The sequence below is a fragment of the Canis lupus genome, chromosome X, assembly GCF_011100685.1.
Source record: "Canis lupus familiaris isolate Mischka breed German Shepherd chromosome X, alternate assembly UU_Cfam_GSD_1.0, whole genome shotgun sequence".
NCBI classification, from domain to species: domain Eukaryota; kingdom Metazoa; phylum Chordata; class Mammalia; order Carnivora; family Canidae; genus Canis; species Canis lupus.
The window spans coordinates 92,655,266-92,679,174 of NC_049260.1; the positions used below are offsets into that span (position 1 = coordinate 92,655,266).

The 23,909-nt window shown below is 44.6% G+C and overlaps 1 protein-coding gene and 1 pseudogene across 1 annotated transcript; one reads left to right on the plus strand and one right to left on the minus strand.

The window, feature by feature from the left end:
- Positions 1-4,368: 4,368 nt before the first annotated feature.
- LOC100688062 lies at positions 4,369-6,271 on the plus strand (annotated as a pseudogene).
- Positions 6,272-12,377: 6,106 nt separating this feature from the next.
- LOC102154334 (rhox homeobox family member 1) lies at positions 12,378-14,081 on the minus strand. Its single transcript, XM_038586598.1, has 3 exons — positions 13,844-14,081; positions 13,314-13,659; positions 12,378-12,708 (listed from the first exon to the last, which is right to left on the minus strand). Exons 1-3 carry the CDS (start codon positions 13,923-13,925, stop codon positions 12,630-12,632), a joined length of 507 nt encoding a protein of 168 aa, XP_038442526.1. The 5' UTR covers positions 13,926-14,081; the 3' UTR covers positions 12,378-12,629.
- Between the last annotated feature and the right edge of the window lie 9,828 nt (positions 14,082-23,909).

A 23,909-nucleotide genomic window follows, 5' to 3' on the forward strand; every position in this document is an offset into this window, starting at 1 on the left:
CCCAATAATTCCACTGAATTAAGGATTTGCATTAATATATCTATATGTAGCATTTCTAGATTAACAGTAAGATGATTAGGGACACCTGGGTGGCTCAGCGGTTGAGCATCTGCCTTCGGCCCGGGCTGTGATCCTGGAGTCCTGGGATCGAGTCCCGCGTCGGGCTCCCTGCATGGAGCCTGCTTCTCCCTCTACCTGTCTCTGCCTCTCTCTGAGTGTCTCTCATGAATAAATAAATAAAATAAAATCTTTAAAAAAAAAAAGTAAGCATTAGGTACAAACCAAGTATTTCTCATTTCTTCTTGTACCTGCACCACTTAAATGGATTATCTTTTTTATGCTTTAAACTACCTTTTTTATTATTCATTCATTCATCTATCCATTTATTCTTTGTTAGGATTTAAGGCAATATATAAGATGCATACAATACAATAAAAAGAAAAAGGAAAAGTTGTTTAAAAAAAAACTGGATTGGGGCATCTGTGTGGTTCAGTGGTTGAGCATCCGCCTTCGGCTCAGGGCTTGACCCCAAGATTCGGGATTGAGTCCTGCATTGGGCTTCTTGGAGGGAGCCTGTTTCTCCCTCTGCCTGTGTGTGTGTGTGTGTGTGTGTGTGTGTGTGACGAATAAATAAAAAAAATTTTAAAAAAGGATTATTAAGAGTTATTCAAAATATCACTTGTCGGGGGTGCCTGGGTGGCTCAGTTGGTTGAGCATCTGACTCTTGGTTTTAGCTCAAGTGATGGTCTCAGAGTCTTGGGATCCAACCATATGTCAGGCTCTGTGCTCAGTGGGGAGTCTGGAATTCTCTCTCTCTCTTCCTCCATCCCTCCCTCTGCTCACACATTCACATGCTCTCCCTCTCTTTTAAATAAATTATATATATAATTTATATATAATTTTTATATAATTTATATATAATATATATATTTATATATATATAAATCATTTGTCTATTGCCCAGGGGTTAAGGTCTTCACTTGGTTCTCAGGGGAAGGAATGGTGAGAAGAAGCAGGGTGAGGCTAATGGACCTCATCTCTGGCCTTGAATTTGGTTGCTACTTAGCTACCGCATAACTCTGAGCTCTCTTTCCTCATCTTTTCACACCCCCACCTCCACCAGGATGGTGGTCAGCTTTCTTGTTTCTTGCTTGGAATGAATGGACTGAACACTCTTTTAAGCTAAAGGTTAAGTGGAGTTTTGAAAACTATAGAATGTGTTTATCTAACAGGAGGACCGGTTTGGCTGTGGAGACCCCTTAGGTCTAAATTTTTCTCTATTTTTTTTAAGATTTTATTATTTATTCATGAGAGACACAGAGAGAGAGGCAGAAACATAAGCAGAGGGAGAAGCATTGAGCCACCCAGGTGTCCCCTAAATCTCTGTGTTAAATAGATATCCGAAGAACCAATTTAACACCTTGAAATTTTTTAATTTTTAAATTTATTTTAGAGAAAGAGTGCATGCACATGAGCGAACACTATTGAGAGGAGGGGCAGATGGAGAGGGAGAGGCAGAGAATCTCAGACTCTGTGCCAAGCATGGAGCCTGGTGCTCACTTGATCTCACCCCCTTGAGACCATGACCTGAACTGAAACCAAGAGTTGGACACTTACAGACACTTAATTGACTGAGCCACTGAGGCTCCTTGCCTTGAAATATTGTTGTCTGATTCCCTGTTGGAAAAGAGGTTTTGATGTGATGGGTGGGCCTAGAGAATTCATTGAATATTCTTGGAATTTTTTTCTGCATAAAATAAAAGAATAGGACCCTTTTGGATTTTTCTTAGGGTGTTGGAGTTAGGGACCTGTACTAGGTCAATCCCATTGTGAGCCCCCCTCCCCCCTCCCTGTTTTGACTTTTTCTGCTTCTTTATGAATATTTCAATACTGATGAAATTCCTTAAGGTGACGATTTGAGTTAAAAAGAGGGCAAGCTAGTGAGAAAAAGATCTGTTGCTTGACTTTATGGTGGTGGCTATGAAAGGAGATGTAAGGAACTCATTTGCATATGAACCTGAGTTCTGTTTTTCCTTTCTTTTATATGCCCAGCTGGTCAGAGCCATCTCCTTGTGCCTGTCCCCCCTACATACACACCTCCCAGAGGAAGTGCGGAGCTGCCAGGCCCCCTCACCACCTAGCTCCAGAAACCTGATCAATAGCTCTGGGCCCAGCTGTTGACCTTGATTTCTTACCCCTCTAGGTCTCCACAGTCTCCTTTTCCATTTCCTAATTTTTTAAAAAGATTTTATTTATTTGAGAGAGAGACAGAGAGACAGAGAGCACAAGCAGGGGGAGGAGCAGAGGGAGAAGGAGAAGCAGGCTCACTACTGAGCAGGGAGCCTGATGCAGGACTGGATCCCAGGAGCACAGGATCATGACCTGAGCTGAAGGCAGATGCTTAACTGACTGAGCCACCCAGGCGCCCCCCCACTTTCTATTTAAAAACAACTTTTGTGGGGTGCTGGGTGTGGCTCAGCGGTTGAGTGTCTGCCTTGAGTGATCCAGGATCCAGGATTGAGTCCCTGATAGGGCTCCCTGCGGGAGGCCTGCTTCTCCCTCTGCCTATGTCTCTGCTTCTTTCTCTCTGTGTCTCTCATGAATAAATAAATCTTTTTAAAAAAAACCTTTGTTTCATCTTTTGCCTTCCTTGTTCCAGTGAGAAGTGGACAGAGACTCTTCCTTGCCTCCATCTTTTCCCCCCTAAACCAAGATCCTTGGGCCTGGAATAAGAGAATGTTGTGCTTCAAATCTGCAATTCACATAGCGGCTCTAATTTTGTCTGGGTGCTGTGCTTAGGATGGGTCTAGGCATCCTTTTTTGTAAGATTTATTTATTTATTTGAAAGAAAGTGAGCGAGAAAGCAAGTGAGCACACAGAGGGAGAGGGAGAAGCAGACTCCCTGCTGAGCAGGGAGCCCTGTGTGGGGCTCGATCCCAGGACCCCTGGATCATGACCTGGGCCAAAGGCAAACATCTAATCCACTGAACCACCCAGGTGCCCCTGGGTCTAAGCATCTTGATTTCAAGGTCATGAGTTAAAGCCCCATATTGAGTATGGAGCCTACTTAAAAAAAAAAGAAAAGAAAAGAAAAGAAGGGACGCCTGGGTGGTTCAGCAGTTGAGCCCCTGCCTTCGGCCCAGGGTGTGATCCTGGAGTCCCGGGATCGAGTCCCACATCGGGCTCCCTGCATGGAGCCTGCTTCTCTATCTGCCTATGACTCTGCCTCTCTGTGTCTTTCACGAATAAATAAATACAATCTTTAAAAAAGAAAGAAAAGAAAAGAAGAGTCTAGGCATAACAATTATGTACCTATGCCTGAATGCCACCACTATCAATCTTCTGTTTCCCTTGATTTTAAAAGCAAGAGTGTGTGTAGAAGCCCTTTATGTATTTCTAGAGTCTAAAATACTGGCATGTAAATGTTGGGAATTCAAACGTTCCCCTTAAGACCTACCCTTTGTGTATGTGTGGCAGGGATGGAGGTGGAGTACAGCTCATTGCATTCAAAAAGTATATTTATACCACTGCACCCAGGGTCCCTTCCCCATAGCTGCATGATGATATCTGAAAAGGAGCAAGTGTCACATTGATGAAAACAAACCATAAAGGATCAATTTCAAAGTGAAAATTAATTTCTTTTTTTTAAATTTTTATTTATTTATGATAGTCACACAGAGAGAGAGAGAGAGAGAGAGAGAGGCAGAGACACAGGCAGAGGGAGAAGCAGGCTCCATGCACTGGGAGCCCGATGTGGGATTCGATCCCGGGTCTCCAGGATCCCGCCCTGGGCCAAAGGCAGCCACCAAACCGCTGCGCCACCCAGGGATCCCTGAAAATTAATTTCTTAATGACAGTTTTCAAACTATTAGCCTGCTTTCCTAAAAAAGTTCATTCAATACACATGCAAAGCTGGCTTTTGCTCATGGGTTGTGTCACGGGTTGGTAAACTTGGCTTTGAAAGGAAATTGGGGGAAATAAGGGCGGTTGTAATGGAAGCACACTCCAGCCTTTTGTGAAAAGGGTACAAACTGCATCGCTTTCTCAAGGCGATGAAATTGTCAACACCAGGAGACTGAATGCCTGCAGGGGAGGTTGATTACTTTTCCTGAGAGGTAAAATGACTCAGTGATGAGGCTTTGGTGGGAGCTTTGAGTCTTCGGCCCTTTGAAGAGCAGAGTTGTAGGCAGGATGGAGGTAGTAGGCGCTTAGGTACTGAACCTGAGCCAATGTGTGCTGTGTAGAGCTGGATGGTCCCCATCTTAGGGGAGCACGTGGCCGTCGAGAGCCTGATCTCCAGGATGAACTCTGCATGGCTTCTTGGGCTGGCCACTCCCCCGCTCTGGGCCTACATCCCAAATCTGTAAAATGAAGGAAGTGGACTGGATGACCCTGAAAGCCCCTTCCAGTGCAGATGATACTGAGATTTTGTCCCTTAAAATGGATACAGAAGAGAAAGGTGCTTGGCTTGGAAGAGCCACATGACACAATTGGGACTGGTTCTCTGTGGATGCCAGCCTTTCACTGCATGAACATGAACATTTGTCTCTCTTGCCAAATTGAGAAATTTCGTGAGGGACGCCTGGGTGCACAGTGGTTGAGCGTCTGCCTTCGGCTCAGGGCGTGATTCTGGGGTCTTGGGATGGAGTTCCTGATTGGGATCCCCACAGAGAGCCTGCTTCTCCCTCTGCCTGTGTCTCTGCCTCTCCCTCTCTCTGTCTCTCATGAATAAATAAATAAAGTCTTAAAAAAAAAAAAGAAATCTCGTGTGAGAGTTCCACAAAGGAAAATGAGAATATGCTTGCTAAGAAAGATGATCTGGCTGAGGCAAGGACTGGCTCTCACTGGAACACTTTACTGCTTTGGCTTAATGGGAGGAGGGAATGTTAGGAAAGTCTTAAATGAATTCTCAAATAAAAGTAATGGCACGCAGCATTCCTAGGATGAGGGGTATTTTTGTTTTGTTTTGTTTTTAAAGATTTTATTTATTTATTCATGAGACACGCAGAGAAAGGCAGAGACACAGGCAGAGGGAGAAGCAGGCCCCATGCAGAGAGCCCAATGCAGGACTCGATCCCGGGACCCCAGGATCACGCCCTGGGCCGAAGGCAGGCACCAAACCACTGAGCCACCCAGGAATCCCCTTTTTACTCCATTATTTCACTTCCAGGATTCCAACATTTCCTAGAGGTGTCATATCAGCACCAAATGACTGCATGGTAGGTCAGTACATGCCTCCGGGTGCTCAGAGCATGCCCAGTGAAAAGCACAGCACCCCACAATCAGAACTCTGGCAAATGGGGGCACCTGGGTGACTCAGTTGGTTAAGCTCTGACTCTTGATTTCAGCTCAGGTCGTGATTCAGGGTCGTGGGAACGAGCCCCACGTCAGGCTCCGCACTCAGCACAGAATCTGCTGATCTCTCTCCCTTTTCTTCTGCCCCTACCCAATCTCTCTCTCAAAAATAAATCTTTAAAAAAAAACCCTGGAAAATAAAATATTTCTGTCCTTTTTTAAAAAAAAAATTTTATTTATTTACTTATGAGAGAGAGGCAGAGACATAGGCAGAGGGAGAAGCAGGCTCCCTCCGGAAGCCTGAGGCAAGACTCGATCCCAGGACCCCCGGGATCACAACCTGAACCAAAGGCAGACACTCAACCACTGAGCCACCCAGGTGTCCCAAGAAATAGAATTTCTTAATGCAATTTTCCCAAATGAAGCAACATATTGTATGGGACGTATGTTGGTACTTGTACACCTTGGATTTCCCAGAGACTTGGGTAATCAGTCAGCCAGATCAAACCCTGGAAATTCTGGTGAGTGAGCTTTTATGGACCAGTTCTACATGAAAGATGATGTCACTGCAAAGGATGTCACTCATGGGAGTGGAATTCGTGACGTGATACCAGGTTCTGTCATTGACGCCACATTGTTCAATCCTTGTGGGTATTTATTGAATGGAATGAAATTGGATGGAACTTATTGGACTCTTCACATCAATCTAGAACCAGAATTTTCTTATGTTAGCTTTGAAACAAACTTAAGTCAGACCTCCTATGATGATCTGATCAGGAAAGTTGTGGAAGTCTTCAAGCTAGGAAAATTTGTGACCAACCAGTTTGTAAATCAGAGTTCTAAATGTCTCACAGTGCTTTCTTCACCTCAGAAGATTGAAGGCTTTAAATGTCTTGATTGCCAGAGCACTATGTTCAATGATTACAATTTTGTTTTTGCCAGTTTTGCTAAGAAGCAGCAACAATAGCAGAGTTGATTAATAAAAATGAAGAAAAAATGCAAAAAAGAGAACACACATAGAAGGAGGGGGTGGCTGCTTATTAGATGTTAGTATCAGGGGCCATGCTCTCCATGACCACCACCTTGTAGCTGCAGAAAGCCCTAGATGTAATGATAGTGTAATCATTTTGAATTGTATGCATGATTCAAAAGTCAAGGAGTTGCTCTCTTCTGTGTTTAGGTATCCTATGCCACTCTTGCTGTGAAATTGAAGTGCATGTAGAAAAAACCTTTCACTATATGAAACTTTACAACACTTGTGAAAACAAGTCACTTTGGTTTACCCACAGTGTAATATTTCTCCAGGTAGCATCCAAAATTCCCCACAGACAAGGCTTTCGTCCTCATTAGGTGTTGGCTTCAGCCTAATCACCTAGGACTGTTCTCTTAAATTGCAGCCAGGATTTTACATCCAGTTATTACCTCTACTTTCTAGCACATATTCTCTACTACTATTACTGAAACCAGTTTCTACTTCATACAGATGTTTTTTTGCAACAGCAATAGAAGTTTATCTTCCACAAGTCAAGTCCTCTCAAGAAAATGATTGCAGGGACACCTGGGTGGCTCAGCGATTGAGCGTCTGCCTTGGGCTCAGGGTGTGATCCTGGGGTCCCAGGGTCGAGTCCCACATTGGGCTCCCTGCATAGAGCCTGCTTCTCCCTCTGTCTCTCTCTGTGTGTGTCTCTCATGAATAAATAAATAAAATCTTATTTTTTAATGTTTTTTTAAAAGATTTTATTTATTTTTATTATTGAGAGACACAGAGTAGAGAGAGAGAGAGAAAGAGAGACAGGCAGAGGGAGAAGCAGGCTCCACACAAGGAGCCCGACGTGGGACTCGATCCACGAGTCTCCAGGATCAGGCCCTGTGTTGAAGGTGGTGCTAAACCGCTGAGCCACCCGGGCTGCCCTAAATAAAATCTTTCAAAAAAATCTTTTAAAAAAATGATTGCAGTTATCCATTTTATGTATTACTATTTTAACATTATTGCTTCCTGTACCTCTACTTCCTTTCATTGATTTTATTCCTCACCATGGTGTCTTGCCTCCCAACTCCACCCCCTCCCCACAATGAAGCAATATGCTGTTAACCTTGTGGGTTTATACTAATCTTATACCCGGAAGGGGGAAGGGAGAGTGGACCCCGGGCTTAATTTTCTTTTAAGGTCAAGGGAGTTTGGCGTCCTTTTATATTGACATGGGTTCTTTGGGGAGACAGTGACAAAAATAAGCCTGTTGATTAGCAAGGAAGACCCATAAATTTACATTAGGGTATAGTGGCAAAACTATTCCAAAAACCATGCCATTGTGTGTGTTCCCATTAAATGAGATTAGCTTCTCATGAGTACCATGCCTTTAGTAACTTGCTAAGTAGTTGTATAAAAGAATTTTTAAAAGATTTTATTTATTTATTCATGATAGACATAGAGAGAGAGGCAGAGACACAGGCAGAGGGAGAAGCAGGCTCCATGCAGGAAGCCCGATGTGGGACTGGATCCCAGGTCTCCAGGATCACACCCTGGGCTGAAGGAGGCGCGAAACCCTTGAGCTACCCGGGCTGCCCTGTATAAAAGAATTTTTTTTAATTTATTTTTTATTGGTGTTCAATTTACTAACATACAGAATAACCCCCAGTGCCCGTCACCCATTCACTCCCACCCCCCGCCCTCCTCCCCTTCCACCACCCCTAGTTCGTTTCCCAGAGTTAGGAGTCTTTACGTTCTGTCTCCCTTTCTGATATTTCCCACACATTTCTTCTCCCTTCCCTTATATTCCCTTTCACTATTATTTATATTCCCCAAATGAATGAGAACATATAATGTTTGTCCTTCTCCGACTGACTTACTTCACTCAGCGTATAAAAGAATTTTTATCACTAAGTTTGTTAACAAGGAAATTAAAGGTTGTAGTTACAGGATTTAATAAGTCAGCTCAGATGATTCACCTTTTATTTTAGCAGCTACCTCCAATCATTTTCGTTCCTAATATGCCATAAATTTTGGATGAAAATGGAGTCTGTCTTTGCCATCTTGTGACTTAAAGTTTTTTGATTTTGTGATGCATTATGATAGTGATCTGACTTTAACTCTTTTTCTTCCTGGTGTTCATTTAACCATGATTTCATAGCATCAAGTGAAACTTTGCAGAATGTGAACTGTTCAGGTTACTCAGACATACTCAATGAAACAAAATACTATCCATAAGACATAAAATTCCAAACTGGTCAATGGGAAATGACTAAAAATACAGGTTTTGAGGAGTTGGGATCTTTTAGCTATATTTGCAAATACTGAGATTTAAGCAGCTGAGAAAACAGAAAAATTGACTAAATTTTTTTGTATTCTTGTCCTCACAAAATTTTTTTGATTCTTTCTGGATTGATGCAGTGATGTTTTTGTTCCTTCTGTATTTGTAAATGAAACACATTTTTAGTGTTTCTATTTTTTAATATTTTATCTATTCATGAGAGACACATAGAAAGATGCAGAGACATAAGCAGAGGGAGAAGCAGGCTCCCTCTGGGGAGCCGGATGCAGGACTTGAGCCCAGGACCCCAGTATCACACCCGGAGCCCAAGGCAAATGGTCAACCACTGAGCCACTCAGGCATGCCATTGTTTCTTTTGCTTTTTTAAGATTTTATTTATTTATTCATGAGAGACATAGAGAAAGAGGCAGAGACAGGCAGAGGGAGAAGCAGACTCCCCATGAGGAGCCCAATGCGGAACTCGATCCTGGACCCCGGGATCAGGACCTGAGCCGAAGGCAGACGCTCAACCGCTGAGCCATCCAGGCGTCCCATCCCATTGTTTCCAAACATAAAATCTATTTGGTTTGAAATCAAGTGGTTGGAACGCAAAATTTGACTTTTATTTTAAGAATGTTGATTGGAAGTTTCACTGAAGAAACTTTCAGTCAAATGGATCAGTTTGATTCTGTAATTAGCACACAGTACCTAATGTTTCAGTACTATTTTGAGGACCAATGCGCAAAGTGGATTTTGTTCTTTTTTTTTTTTATGATAGTCACACACAGAGAGAGAGAGGCAGAGACACAGGCAGAGGGAGAAGCAGGCTCAATGCAGGGAGCCTGACGTGGGACTCGATCCCAGGACTCCAGGATCGCACCCCGGGCCCAAGGCAGCGCTTAAACCGCTGGGCCACCGGGGCTGCCCTGGACTTTGTTCTTGTACAGTGTGCCAATACAGTTGATGACAGGTCCGATTTTTTCCCCTAATAGTTAAGACTTCGATCTAATGTTGAAAAGCTGCACAAATTTGCATGGAATAAAGCCTAGAAAAATTAAAACTAGATTAACTAGTAATCGAGGGACACCTGGGTGGCTCAGCAGTTGGACGTCTGCCTTCGGTTCAGGATGTGATCCCAGAGTTCTGGGATCGAGTCCCACATTGGGCTCCTGCATAGAGCCTGCTTCTCCCTCTACGTGTGTCTCTGCCTCTTTGTGTCTCTCATGAACAAATAAAAATAAAATCTTTAAAAAAAGGAAGCTTCTTTGCCATTCTGTCTGAATGGTATACCCTTAGAAATTCCCATCAAGGGGTGCCTGGGTGGCTCAATCAGTTAAGCATCTGCCTTCAGCTCAGGTCATGATCCCAAGGTCCTGGGATGGAGCCCCACATGCTTTGCCTCCCCCCATGCTTTCTCTCTCTCTCAAATAAATAAAATTTTTAAAAAAGAAAAAAGAAATTCCCATCCATATGCTATTAAACCCATTTGAGGCACAGAAACAAATATTCTGAGAATCTACCTCTTTACTGAAAACATACAAAAATGTGCCCTACTCAAAAACAGGGGGGCCTGGGTGGCTCTGTTGGTTAAGCGTCTAATCTTGGTTTTGGCTCAGTTCATGATCTCAGGATCATGAGATCAAGCCCTGTGCTGGGCTCTATGCCCAGTGTGGAGCCTGCCTGGGATTCTCTCTCTCCCTTTCCTTCTCCCCCTCCAGATTGCGCTCGCTCTCTCTCTCTCTCTCTCTCAAATAAATAAATCTTTTTAAAAAACCAACAGGGGACTGACTTTGTTCATTTATTCACTCATTTAACAGGCATTTGAAGTGCTCTTGATGCTGTGCTATGTACAAATGGAATCTGGCAGAAAAATTCTTCGGAAAAACTGTCGTGGAGACCATACCGTAGTAAAGAGGGACTACCAAATGGCTCCTGCTGCTGAGGACCCATTCCAGGCCAAATGAGGCCAGGCCAAAGGGAAGCCAGGGCAGAAGAACAGACAGCGTAGGCTGCCCAGGTGACAGTGGCTCCAGAAAAACCCATTTCCAACTGGGCTCCAGAACAAGGATGGCATTATAGAGTCCATCCAAGATTATGCTCACAAGGTGGCCCAGGGTGATGGGGGCTATATTTGTATATACTAATACCCTCTGACATCTCCTCCACTTGACCCTCCTATTCTTTCTTTTTTTTTAAATTAATTATTTATTTATTTATGATAGAGAGAGAGAGAGAGAGAGAGAGAGAGAGAGGCAGAGACACAGGCAGAGGAAGAAGCAGGCTCCATACACCGGGAGCCCTACGTGGGATTCGATCCCGGGTCCTCAGGATCGCGCCCTGGGTCAAAGGCAGGTGCCAAACCGCTGCGCCACCCAGGGATCCCTTGACCCTCCTATTCTTAAACCAACCCTTCAATCAGAGGGGGAAAAAAGAGACTGGTTTAGTATATTAAGCAATTAATTTCATAATAAAAAAACCCTGGGGTGCCTGCCTGGCTCAGTCAGAAGAGCATGTAACTCGACTTCTTCGGGGTCGGGGATCATGAGTTAGAGCCCTACATTGGGTGTAGAAATTACTGAAAAGATAAACAAACAAACAAAAAACTCCACAGGGGCACCTGGGTGGCTCAGTCAGTTAAGCATCTGCCTTCAGCTCAGGTCCTGAGATGGATCCCCACATTCCTGAGCAGGGAGCCTGCTTCTCCCTCTGCCCTCACCCCCTCATGCAAGCATGCACATGCTCTAATAAATAAATTCCTTTTAAAAAAAGAAAAAACACCCCACAACATATGGCTCTTTATACCATTGAGATATCAAACTCCATCAGGAGAAGCTATTTTTTATTAGTAAAACATTTTAAGGGGAAGCCTGAGTGGCTCAGCGGTTTAACGCCACCTTCAGCCCACCGCCTGATTCTGGAGACCTGGTATCCAGTCCCACGTCAGGCTCCCTGAATGGAGCCTGCTTATCCCTCTGCCTGTGTCTCTGCCTCTCTGTGTGTCTCTCATGAATAAATAAAATTTAAAAAATAATAAATTAATTAAATTAAATTAAACTAAAAAAAAAAGCTATCTCCCTATGGAGCCCCTGGGTGGCTCAGTGGGTTTAATGTCTGCCTTCAGCTCAGGACATGATCCCAGGGGCCTGGGATATCCAATCCTCAGGCTCCTCCTCCCCGTGCTCATGTTCCCTTTAATCCCCTCTCCCCCTCTCAAATAATTAAAATTAAAAAAAAAAGAGTCTGATGCTTAGTTGACTCTTGGTTTCCAGTCAGGTCATGATCTCAGGGTTGTGAGATGGAGCCCTGTTTTGGGCTCTGAACAGGGAGTCTGCTTATGATTCTCTCTCTCTCCCTCTGTCCTTTTCCCCCCTCAGATGCTCTCCCAAATAAAGTCTTAAAAAAAATAAGAAATAAAAGCTATCTCCCTGCATCAGTCTCAGTGTAACTAAACAGATATTATTCATATAGTATGTTCTCTATGAGTAATTCCCTTACCCCAAGGCCTGAATATTTATAAATCTACTATTTTGTGTATTTAGCTAAGAACTTGTGTCTAGTTTTAAATATTTAAAGTAACAATACAGGGGTGCCTGGTTGGCTCAGTCGGTTAAGCATCTGACTTCAGCTCTTGTCATGATCTCAGCATCCTGGGGCCAAGCCCCATATCAGGCTCTGAATTCAGTGGGGAGTCTGCTTCTCCATTTCCCTCTCCCTCTGCCCCGCCCCCTGCTTGAGCCCTCTCAAATCCTCTCATAACCTAGGTCTTCCCTAACGTGCATACTTCCCAGATTTGACCCAGCCCCAACATGACTCCACACAGAAATACTCCTTAAATATGTCATAAAGAGTAAAACTTTATTTGTATTTAATTTTGCACAGGAAATAGGAGAAGCAGGTTCTCTTTTATCGTTTTCCTTCAAGAAATCAAAATCCTGGTAATGGGCAATTTCCATAAAGTAGGGTTTACTTATCCCATTTTCCACTCACCAAAGCCCTAAACTTCAAAACTTATTTTCCAAACATGGAAAAGACAACCAAAACAAGTTGGGAATGTGTAGAACAGAAGCATCAGACGTGAAGCAGGTTTTACGATTGCTCCCCAGGCAAATTGCTTTTTTCAGGTTTACTGGTCTCTGACACATCCACGCATATTGTAAGATCCTTTCTGAGGGAAGAAAATTGCAAATATTTAGTATCTGAAGTTGTGGATGAAATGAGATATACAATGTACATTTTGTGCTTGTTTTTAAATTCATATTTTCCACCATTCCCCAGCACACGTTTCTGAAACACCCAAGTCCGGGCTTGCTTTAGGGACAATTTTTCTTTGTGTGCAAAATTTAAGGGTACCTTGAAAAACTCAGAACTCAAAATTAAAAATTACAATGTATTTAAAAGACTAATGCACAATAAATTCCAGGACGACCAAGTTATCAAAATTTTAAATAAAGGCAAGATCCACCCCCTGCACTCACACAACCGTGCCTCTTAACCTGCTGTCACTCCTAATCCTGGTCGCAATCTGCTCCAACAGAATATTATTTACAAAAACAGGGGCGTGGCCCGAGTTTCCTGACGACTCATTTCTATACTGCATGAAAAGATTTCCCTTGCTGCCCACTAGGCATCGCCCCCCCCTGGACGCAGTCCGAGCCCCCTAGGTAGCTCTGGCTCTGGAGGGAAGGGAGACCTGGGAGAGAGCCAGCAGCGCCCCGGCCGGCCGAGCCGAGCGTCCTAGAGAGCGGGGCGCCTGCGGAGCGAGCGGCTCACCGCGCGAACACGTCAGGGTATTGAGCGCGTTGGAAAACGCTCTCCAGCTCCTTCAGCTCCAACCGGGTGAACAAGCCGCGGAGGAGGCGCTGCTGCGGGTCCTGGGGCTGCGGCCCCTCGGCGGCTGCGGAGGCCTCGTCCTGCTGCTGCGGGGGCTCCTCCTCCTCCTCCTCGTCGCCGCCGCCGTCGCCGCCGCCCCCCCTCTGGTTTTCGTCGTCCACGGGGCCGGGAGCTCCCGCGCCACCGTGGCTTTCTTCTGCGGCTGCCTCTGCCCCCAGCTCAGGCTCGGACTCGAGATCCTTCTCGACGTCTCCTGTGGTTACTGAGATCACCACAGGCTTCGTATCTGGAAAAAAAAAAGAGAGATTGAGAGGGATCTGGGCACTGGAGCCCAGGGTGCCTCCGACGACGGCGACCCGAGAGCCGCGACTTCGGCCGCGCAGCTGCGGCGTCACGCCCCCTGGCCACCCGCAAGGAAAGGACGTCTCCTAGACTTCGCCAAACCGACGTCCCGGTTCGGGGGCACTCACCAGGCCGTTCTCCTCGGAGCTCCTCGACGCCTGGGCCGCGGTAAGCGGCGTCGTCTTGGCTGCTCGCGGGCGGAGGCTCCATGTCCAGAGCGCTGTCGACGCCGCCGTGGGCCTCCACAAGCCCGCGGCGACCGACGAGTCCCGGCCTCTTTCCGCGCGGCGACCGGCTTACGGGGCGTCTGCCTCACTTTCAACGTCCGCACGCTCCGGCTTAGATGCCAGAGACCCTCCAACAGCGCGGCGTGCGGTGGGCGGGGCTTGGCGGGCGAGCACGCGGCCGGGGCGTGGCCACGGTGTGGGCGTGGCGGGGCGGGGCGGCGGCTGCAGGGCGCTGCCGGCAGGGGGCGCGCGCGGGCCGGGTGTCCTAACTGGCCGCTCAGCGGGCGGCTCCAGATTCCCGCGGGGCGCCGCCGGGGGAAGGGGCTTTGGGGCGTGGTGCGAGCCCGCCGCGGGCGCGGGCGCGGGCGGGGAAGCGGGAGAACGGAACTTCCCACCACGCCCCCGGGCCCTGGGAGACGCCGGGGAAAATGGCTCAGCGCTCGGCCTCGCGGGACGCAGGTCGGTGCAGGGCTGTCGCCCCGAGCTCCTCCAGGGCGAGGGACTGAGAGGTAGGGCTGGACAAGGCGCGGGGCCCCCGGCAGCCAAGCGACGGTAGTGCCGCTCGCCGTGTGGGCTCCGAGCACGACTCTTCCCTTCCGGCCGGTGGACAACTAATAGGTGGGACTCCGGGTGGGGGTCCGTTCGCACCCAGAGTCCGCGAACCCCGTGAGTCGGACGAAGCGATTAACGTGGGGGCTGCTTGCTTCCGGTCTTTGCGATAATGAGCTGAAAGCGGAGCCCACCAAGCTCCCTGGTGCGCTCAGGAGCGAGAGCTTGAGGCTGAGTTTGCAGAGCATTAGTGGGTGCTCAGATGCACGGTGTAGGAAACCCAACCCCTAGGACGCCTGGGTGGCTCAGCGGTTTAGTGCTGCCTTCGGCCCGGGCCGTGATCCTCGAGTCCCGGGATCCAGGCCCACATCGGGCTCCCTGCGTGGAGCCTGCTTCTCCCTCTGCCTATGTCTCTGCCTTTTTCTCTGTGTCTCTTATGAATAAATAAAGTCTTAAAAAAAAAAAAGAAACCCAACCCCTCCCTTGTGAAAGGAACAAATACTTACATGTAGTAAGGAACTCACATCAATGGTACAAGTGTAGAACCCTGCCCACCGTTTTGCGCATCCAAGAATGCTTACGCAGCACAGGCCCTTCCTTTGGTCAAGGATGCGACCATGGGGCTTACAACCTCTGTATGCTAAACTCCACTACCCCGCCTCTGGCTGCAGGTCCTCTGCAAAAGCGCACATGTTTTTGTGCTGGGTGGGTGCTGGGGACTTGGGTTAGTTTCCACTTTTTTATTCACCTCCCCCGCCGTCCTCCTCTTCCTCCATCTCCCTTTGTCTAGAACTATCTTCCAGAGCTCTTGCTGAGCTGACAAATGTCAAATAAAAAAGATTGTGGGCAGACTGAGGGCTCTATTTCTACCTTCAAAAAATGTTTTACATAGTGTTGAATACCGCTTAATGACAGCCCATGCTCGCCCCTCTTCCCTCTGGCTACAGTTAGAAAAAATATATATGTATATAGCCAGTGCCCAATAACTTGCTGGACGTGGTGCAAAGGAAAGCTAACTTATACTCTGATGCCGGTGAAAGATCAGCAATCACGCAGTGATCGGGTATCAGAAAGACGTCAGCATCTGATTCCCTCAAGGAACATATTAACTATTCAGTGCTGTCCTCTTGGATGACAAGATCCAGAGCCATCAACTTCTCATAAACACCTTCCACTCATACAATCCAATTTTTAAGAAGTCAAATTATTTTGATGGTTTTCAATTTTACCCATTTCTCAAGGATGAGTAATGAATTCATAGAATTTCATGAATGATTAAAAAAAGTCATGTTTTTAATTGTGTCCCTATGCTTTCTTTTTACTTTCATCAAGCCCCAGCAATCAGAGCTCTGGTCTCTAGAATTAAGCATCTATTAATAAATTCAATTTAGATTACCCCCATGCCCCTCCCGCCCACCACAAAGGATGTTTTGCAGGTGGGAATGTGTTAGTATCCTGAGTATGGAGAATAGCTTCTAATAATGGGCCCCACGTTTGACAATGCACATGACTTATCCTACTTTTACTTTCTCAAGCACCATTGTCATCAGACCCATTTTTAAAAAAGATTTTATTTATTCGTTCATGAGAGACACAGAGAGAAGACAGAGACACAGGCAGAGGGAGAAGCAGGCTCCACACAGGGAGCCCAATGTGGGACTTGATCCCGGAACTCCAGGATCAGGCCCTGGGCTGAAGACGGTGCTAAACCGCTGAGCCACCAGGGCTGCCCATCAGACCCATTTAATAAAATAAATGAAACCATTTTCATAGGCCCCTAAAAGTATGGGGGGGGCCTATTCACCTCACATTATTATAATTAATAATAATTATCACCTACTGTGCATGACAAATCGGGATACTTTCTCAGTGCCTCTTGTTCCCACAGCGTGAGTAGAAAACCAGTTACTTGGCAATAGCAAGTGGTTGAATTCACTGTGAAAAATCTGTCAAGCGATTTCATTCCCACAACCGCTCCCTAACTAATCAAGCCTCCTCAGGCTGGCTCTTGCTGGGTTCTGCAGACCTCCTCCTCGCCTGGCTAGGTAGCCTGTGATCAGTTTGGGCTTGGGATCAATTATAGCATGAGAGAGCTATAGCGGTTAGGATCCTGGTGTGCATTAGCTTGCTAGAACATCCATTACAGTTCGGGTGGTATGCTCTCACATTTGAGATTTCCATGATTTACTCCAATGCTTTCTGAACCAGTCATTTCTGTACCCCTTTGGTGAGCATTGCCTGTCAAGACATCAGGCAACGTAGTATTTACTTAAAAGTTTCAGTTGAGTTGATTCACTTCCTTAAAATCTTACATACCTGATTGAGCCTCATCTAAGTAAAAATAGGCAGGAATTGTGGGTTTGCTGTACCAAATTTATGAGGGCAGAGACCCTTGGAGTCAGACTCCTGGCATCTGTATACCAGCTTTGCTTTTCTGTTGCTAGCTAGCTAATCTGATGAGTTGCTTTTTCTTCTTACGCCTCAGTTTCCTCCTCTGTAAAATTGAATAATTATAGTACCTACCTTGTGGGGTTGCTGTGAGGACTATGTGAGCTAACAGAAACGCACACTTAGCTGGTTCTGACTGTGTTCCAGGTAATGTTCTAAGTGATTGATTTGCATTAACACATTTAATTCCCTTAACCGATAGACTTAGAGATGCTATTATCTTCACTTTACAGGTGATGTTACTGGGTCACAGAGATATTAAATAACCTGCTTAAAGTCACTCACTTGGGAAATGTCCTAGCCTCCAAGTACCATCCCTCACACAGAGGATGTGCTCGGTAACATTTGCTATTATTGTACTTTTGTAGTTAATGGGAGATAGAGATACGATCATCTTTCAACTCAAAATTCTCTTTATTTGTTAAACTAATGAATTGGTACCATGGATGTCTAGTGGTACCTCAGTCATTCGTAACCGAGGGTTAAATGATGATATCCAGAATAAGTTGAAACCACGATGCCCAAGAAAAGTGGTTGAATTCAGGAAGCTAGATAACCCTTCTCAATACTACATTCTTGTTTATTGTTGATACCCAGGAAACGAGCTAGTTGGAGATAACTAGAGATCTGTTGGTGAAGCCAGAGACTGGAGAACACATTCTTCTCAGAAGTCACTTTTTAAAAAAAGATTTATTTATTTGAGAGAGAGAGAGAGAGAGAGAGAGAACATGCAAGCAGTAGGGGAAGGGGCAGAGGGAGAGGGAGAGAATCTCAAGCAGACTCCCCACTGAGTGTGGGGCTCACTGGACAAGACAGGATATGGGACTCGATGTCACAACCCTGAGATCATAATCTGAGCCAAAATCAAGAGTCAGATGCTTAAAGCTATGCTACCCAGGCACCCCAGAACTAACTTTTATATCTTGTTAGCATAATAAATTAGTTCTCTATAACTAAAGGTATCTAGGTAACTACTGAACCAAAAACAACTGGAGATAACTAAAACAAAACAAAAACAGAGAAGACCAGAAGCTGAAAAGCTCATCTTTCACAAATCCAAGTTCTTATTTATTGTTCAAATAATGAATTTGTAATGTAGACATTAAGTGGTATCTAGGTCCATAGTAAGTAGAGTTAGCATGAAATAACCAGAAAAATAGATATTTGAAGCTATGAGATTTAAAAATCATTCATTCAGTAGAGCATACAACTCCTTTTTTTTAAAAAGATTTTATTTATTGGGATGCCTGGGTGCCTCAGCAGTTAAGCATCTGCCTTCAGCTCAGGGTCCTTGGGTGGAGTACCACATCAGGCTTTCCTGCATGGAGCCTGCTTCTCCCTCTCCCTTTCTCTCTTTCTCTGTGTCTCTCATGAATAAATAAATAAATAACATCTTTTAAAAAGATGTTATTTATTTATGGGGAGCCTGGGTGGCTCAGTCAGTTAAGTGTCTGCCTTTAGCTTAGGTCATGATCCCTGGGGGTTTTTATTTATTTGAGAGAGAAAGAGCACAAGGAGGAAGAGGGGCAGAAGGAGAGGGACAAGCAGACTCCCCACTGAGTGTGGAGCCCAACACAGGGCTCAATCCCAGGACCCCAAGATCATTGCCTGAGCCAAAATCAGATGCTTAACCAACTGAGCCACCCAGGTGCCCCTATTAGTCTTAATTCTTGTTGGAATAATGATTCTGTACTATGGATACTGGTACTAGATGTCTAGTTTCTTAGAGATAGGTAGAGATATCTCAAACAAGTAGTTGAAGTTAGGAGCTTAAATGTAGATTCTTCCGGACTTTAAAATTCCTTTTTTCTGGGATGCCTGGGTGGCTCAGCAGTTGAGTGGCTGCCTTCAGCTCTGGGTGTGATCCCAGGATCCGGGATCGAGTCCCACATCAGGTTCCCTGAGAGAAGCCTGCTGCTCCCTCTGCCTGTGTTTCTGTGTCTCTCATGAATAAATAAATAAAACCTTTAAAAAATATTTTTTTCTCGTGATGGATTAATGAGTTAATAATGAAGATGCATAATGGTACTTAGGTAACTAATTACCTAAATATTAGTATAAGGAGTTGAAGTCTTGAATTGGAAAATATTTCCTTCTTACTCTATATTTCTTATTTTTCTAACCTTATGTTTCATGTTGAAAGAACTCAAATCTGAGATGAATAGTGGTTCATAGGTAACTAGTTTACAGGAGATATCTAGAAATTGCTAGTAGTACTCAATGTCAGGAAGCTAAAAAAGACATTCTTTTCAAATCTAAATTCTTATTTTCTTTTGGAATAATGAGTTAGTACCACAGATATGTAGGGGGACCTAGATTATTAGTTAACAATAGATAACTCATGATAACTAGAATAATCGGTCAAAACCACAATCATTTCATGTTTTTTTTTAAATTATTTATTTGAGAGAGAGAGAGAGAGAGAGCAGGAGCAGGGGGAGAGGGAGAAGCAGACTTCCCACTGAGCAGGGAACCCGATGCAGGGCTCAATTCCAGGACTCCGGGATCATGACCTAAGCCAAAGGCAGACTCTCAACTGACTGACCCATCCAGGTGCTCCTCATTTCATGTTTAAAAACTACACTAGGGATCCCTGGGTGGCGCAGCGGTTTAGCGCCTGCCTTTGGCCCAGGGCGCAATCCTGGAGACCCGGGATCGAGTCCCACGTCGGGCTCCCGGTGCATGGAGCCTGCTTGTGTCTCTGCCTCTCTCTCTCTCTCTCTCTGTCTCATAAATAAGAAAAAATAAAAACTATAATAATTTCATGTCCCAATTCATTTAAAAAAAAAAAAGGTTCCACAACCAATGTGTGGGGCTTGAACTCAAGACCCTGGGATCAAGAGTCGGATGCTCCACTGACTGAGCCAGTCGGATGCCCCTCATGTCTAAAGTCTTATTCTTCATTCTAAAAATGAGTTAATTGGGGGCACCTATCTGGCACAGTCAGCAGAGCATGAGACTTGATCTCAGGGTTGTGAGTTGGAGCCCCACATTGGGTGTAGAGATTACTAAAAAAAGAAAATTAAAAAAAAAAAATTAAAAAAAAAAAAGAAACTTAAAAAAAATTAAAATGAGTTAATTAGAGCAGTCCCGGTGGCCCAGCGGTTTGGCGCTGCTTTGAGTCCGGGGCGTGATCCTGGAGTCCTGGAATCGAGTCCCACATCGGGTTCCCTGCATGGAGCCTGCTTCTCTGCCTGTGTCTCTGCCTCTCTTTCTCTGTGTCTCTCATGAATAAATTATTTATTTATTCATGAGAGACACACACAGAGGTGCAGAGGATTAAGTTTTATTTATTTTATAAAGGATTTTATTTATTTATTCATGAGAGAGAGAGAGACAGAGAGAGGCAGAGACACAGGCAGAGGGAGAAGCAGGCTCCATGCAGGGAGCCCGACGCGGGACTCGATTCCGGGTCTCCAGGATCACAGCCTGGGCCGAAAGTGGCGCTAAACCGCTGAGCCACCCGGGCTGCCCATAAATAAAATCTTTTAAAAATAAAATGAGTTAATTATGTAGCATCCAGTTGGATCTAGGTAAACCAGGAGTTGTAAATGTTCCAGAGATTTCTGGGCTGACGAAAAAAAAAAACTATATGACCACAAGGTGGCAGTAGGATACACAAGATTTATTGTGTAAACCTGACAGTAGCGGCTTTGGCAGTTTTGTGCTTGGGCGGGACTTGTGTCTGAGGCTGAGGCTCTTGGTTGCCGTCATTTGGAAGCGGGCCGCGAGGGGCAGGCAAGTTACCTCCGGCTGGAGAAGGGAATCAGCGGAGAGGGACTTAGAAGTCTGGATGATGTTATGTAGCAGCATGTTGGAGAGTATCTGGTTCAAAAAGCACCAAAGGGCAGCAGTGGCTTGTGGTCTTTATGGCCCAGGGCTTATTTTATCTAAATGTTGGACCCAATTTCATGGAACCTGTAAAGCAGCTGGGTTTCAAACGGCTAAAAATGTGGTTATGGGGGATTGCCTGGCTGGCTCAGTGAGTAGAGCAAGTGACTTTTGATATCAGGGTAATAAGTTTGAGCCCCACATTGGGTATAGAGCTTTTTTTAAAAAAAAAAATTATTTATTTACTCATGAGAGACAGAAAGAGAGAGAGGCAGAGACATAGGCAGAGGGAGAGGGAGAAGGCAGATGCTCAACCAGGTATCCCTCTAGCAGGGTTTCGAGGTAATGGGTCTCAGCAGTAAAGAAATAAAATAACCGAGGGGCAAATAGACTGAGGCTATTTTTGGCTCATCTGTACAACATAAATTGAAGTCACCAAGTTGGAAAAATATAATCTTCTGAACCCACATTCGTATTTCTTGTTGGAATAAAATATGAGTACTGGAAATAACTAGTAATACTTAAGCAACTGCTTTACTAGTGTTAACTAGAGGTGACTAAGAAAATTGGTGAATCCAGGAACTTGTAAGATCACTCATCTCAACACTAGCCTCTTATCTCATTTGAATAATGAGTTAATACAAGAGATAGTTAATGGGGGGCAGCCCGGATGGCTCAGCAGTTTAACGCCACCTTCAGCCCAGGGCATGATCCTGGAGACCTGGGATCGAGTCCCACATCAGGCTCCCTGCATGGGGCCTGCTTCTCCCTCTGCCTGTGTCTCTGCCTCTCTCTCATGAGTCTCTCATGTGTCTCTCATGAATAAATAAATAAAATCTTTAAAAAAAGAGATAGTTAATGGTATCTAGGTAACAAGTTAAGCAGAGAAATAAAGTGATCATGGCATGAGACCAGGAAATGGAAAACAAATTATCTTCACATCTGAATTCTTCTGTTGTTGAATTAGTGTATTAGTCCAATAGGAAATTAATCTTACCTAGGTATCTATTTTATCAGCGGTATCTAGATATAACAAGATGCACTGCTATGTTGTTGGCGTTGAAAAAAAATTCTCACATACAAATTTTCATATCTTTTTAGAATGTGAAAGTAGTGCTATAACTAGCTAGATTTATCATGTTTGGTTTACTTTTTTAAAAGATATATTATTTATTATTTGACAGAGAGAGAGATCCAGAGAACACAAGCAGGGGGATTGGCAGAGGGAGAAGGAGAAGCAGACTCCTCACTGAACAGGGACCCTGACATGGGGCTGAGATCATGACCTGAGCAGAAGGCAGATGCTTAACTGTCTGGGCCACCCGGGTGCCCCCTGTGTTTGGTTTATATTGAGAATTATATACTATCTGAATGACTAGGTAAAGGCAGGAAGCTGAAAACATATTTCTCAATTTATCTTTTCTCAGTGAAATGCAACAGTAATATAATTAGTGGTAAATGGGTAACTTTAAAGACAACTGGAAAAAAACTAGAAAAATAATTGAAATCAGGATGCTGAAAAGTAGACTCTTCTGAAGTGTAACTCATTTCTTCTTGAAATAAGATATTGGAAAGACAGGTAAATACTAAGTAAGGCATTGAATGGTAGATAAAATTTAACTAGAGATAACTAGTTATAGTTGGAAAACTTCTTGAAGCCCCAATGCTGAAAAACACATACATCTCATCTTTAAAATATTTTTTAAAGGAAGAATGAATTATTGGGGGGATCCCTGGGTGGCTCAGCAGTTTAGCGCCTGCCTTTGGCCCAGGGCGCGATCCTGGAGACCCTGGATCGAATCCCACGTTGGGCTCCCGGTGCATGGAGCCTGCTTCTCCCTCTGCCTGTGTCTCTGCCTCTCTCTCTTTCTGTGTCTATCATGAATAAATAAATAAATCTTTTAAAAAAAAGAATGAGTTATTGCTAGTAATAATTAGTGGAATATAACCATATAGTGTAAACTCTGGCTATCTAGAGATAAGAAGTTAAGGGGTACCTGGGTGGCTCAGCAGGGAGTCCACTTGAGGATTCTCTCTCCCTCTCTCTGCCTGTACCCTCTGCTCATGCTTACTCCCTCACAAGAGACACACAGAGAGAGGCACAGACATAGGCAGAGGGAGAAGTAGGCTCCTTGTGGCGAGGAGCTTGATGCAGTACTCAATTCCAAGACCCCAGGATCATGCCCTGAGCCAAAGGCTCAACCACTGAGCCACCCAGGTGCCCCAATAAATAAATCTTAAAACAAATAACTAGTTAAACCTGTGGATGTGAAAAACACAACCTTACCAACTACAAATTCTCATCTCTTCTTGGAAAAATGGATTACTTCTGCAGATTTTCATTGTACTTTTGTAAATACTTAACTAGAGACAAACAGATATAATAAGAATGACAAATTGAAGACAGGAAGCTAAAAATCAAATTCTTTGCAATTCTAAATTCTCTTTACATGTTAGTGCTACATATATCTAGTGGTACCTTAGTCTTTTGTAACCTAGGGATAAATAATGATATTCAGAATAATGAGTCAAAACCAGGATACTGAAGAAAAATGGTTGAATCCAAGAATTTGATAATAATTCTTTTCAACACTACGTTCTTATCTAGAGTGTGAATAGTGAGTGAGTACTACGGATAACTCCTTGTACCCAGGAAACTAGTTAATTGGAGATAACTACAGAGATATGTAGGTGAAGCCAATGAGTGAAAACACATTCTTTTTATAACTAACTTCTTCTGGGGCACCTGGGTGGCTCAGTAGTTGAGCATCTGCCTTTGGTTCAGGTCATGATCCTGGGGTCTTAGGTTGTGACCAAGGGTCCTGGGGTTGAGTCCCCGCATTGGGCTCACCACAGGGAGCCTGCTCCTTCCTCTGCCTATGTCTCTTCTTTCGCTCTGTGTCTCTCATAAATAAATAAAAATCTTTAAAAAATAACTAACTTCTTCTATCTTGTTAGCATAAGCAGTTAGTTCTATATCACTAGTTGTACTTGATAACTAGCGAACTGGAGACAACTAAAGATAACTAAAAAAACCTGAGAGAAGCCCAGAAGCTGGAAAACACATCCTTCACAACAATTCTAGATCCCTACTTTTAAAAAAATGAATGTATACTATAGATCAGATCTCTATAGTGGT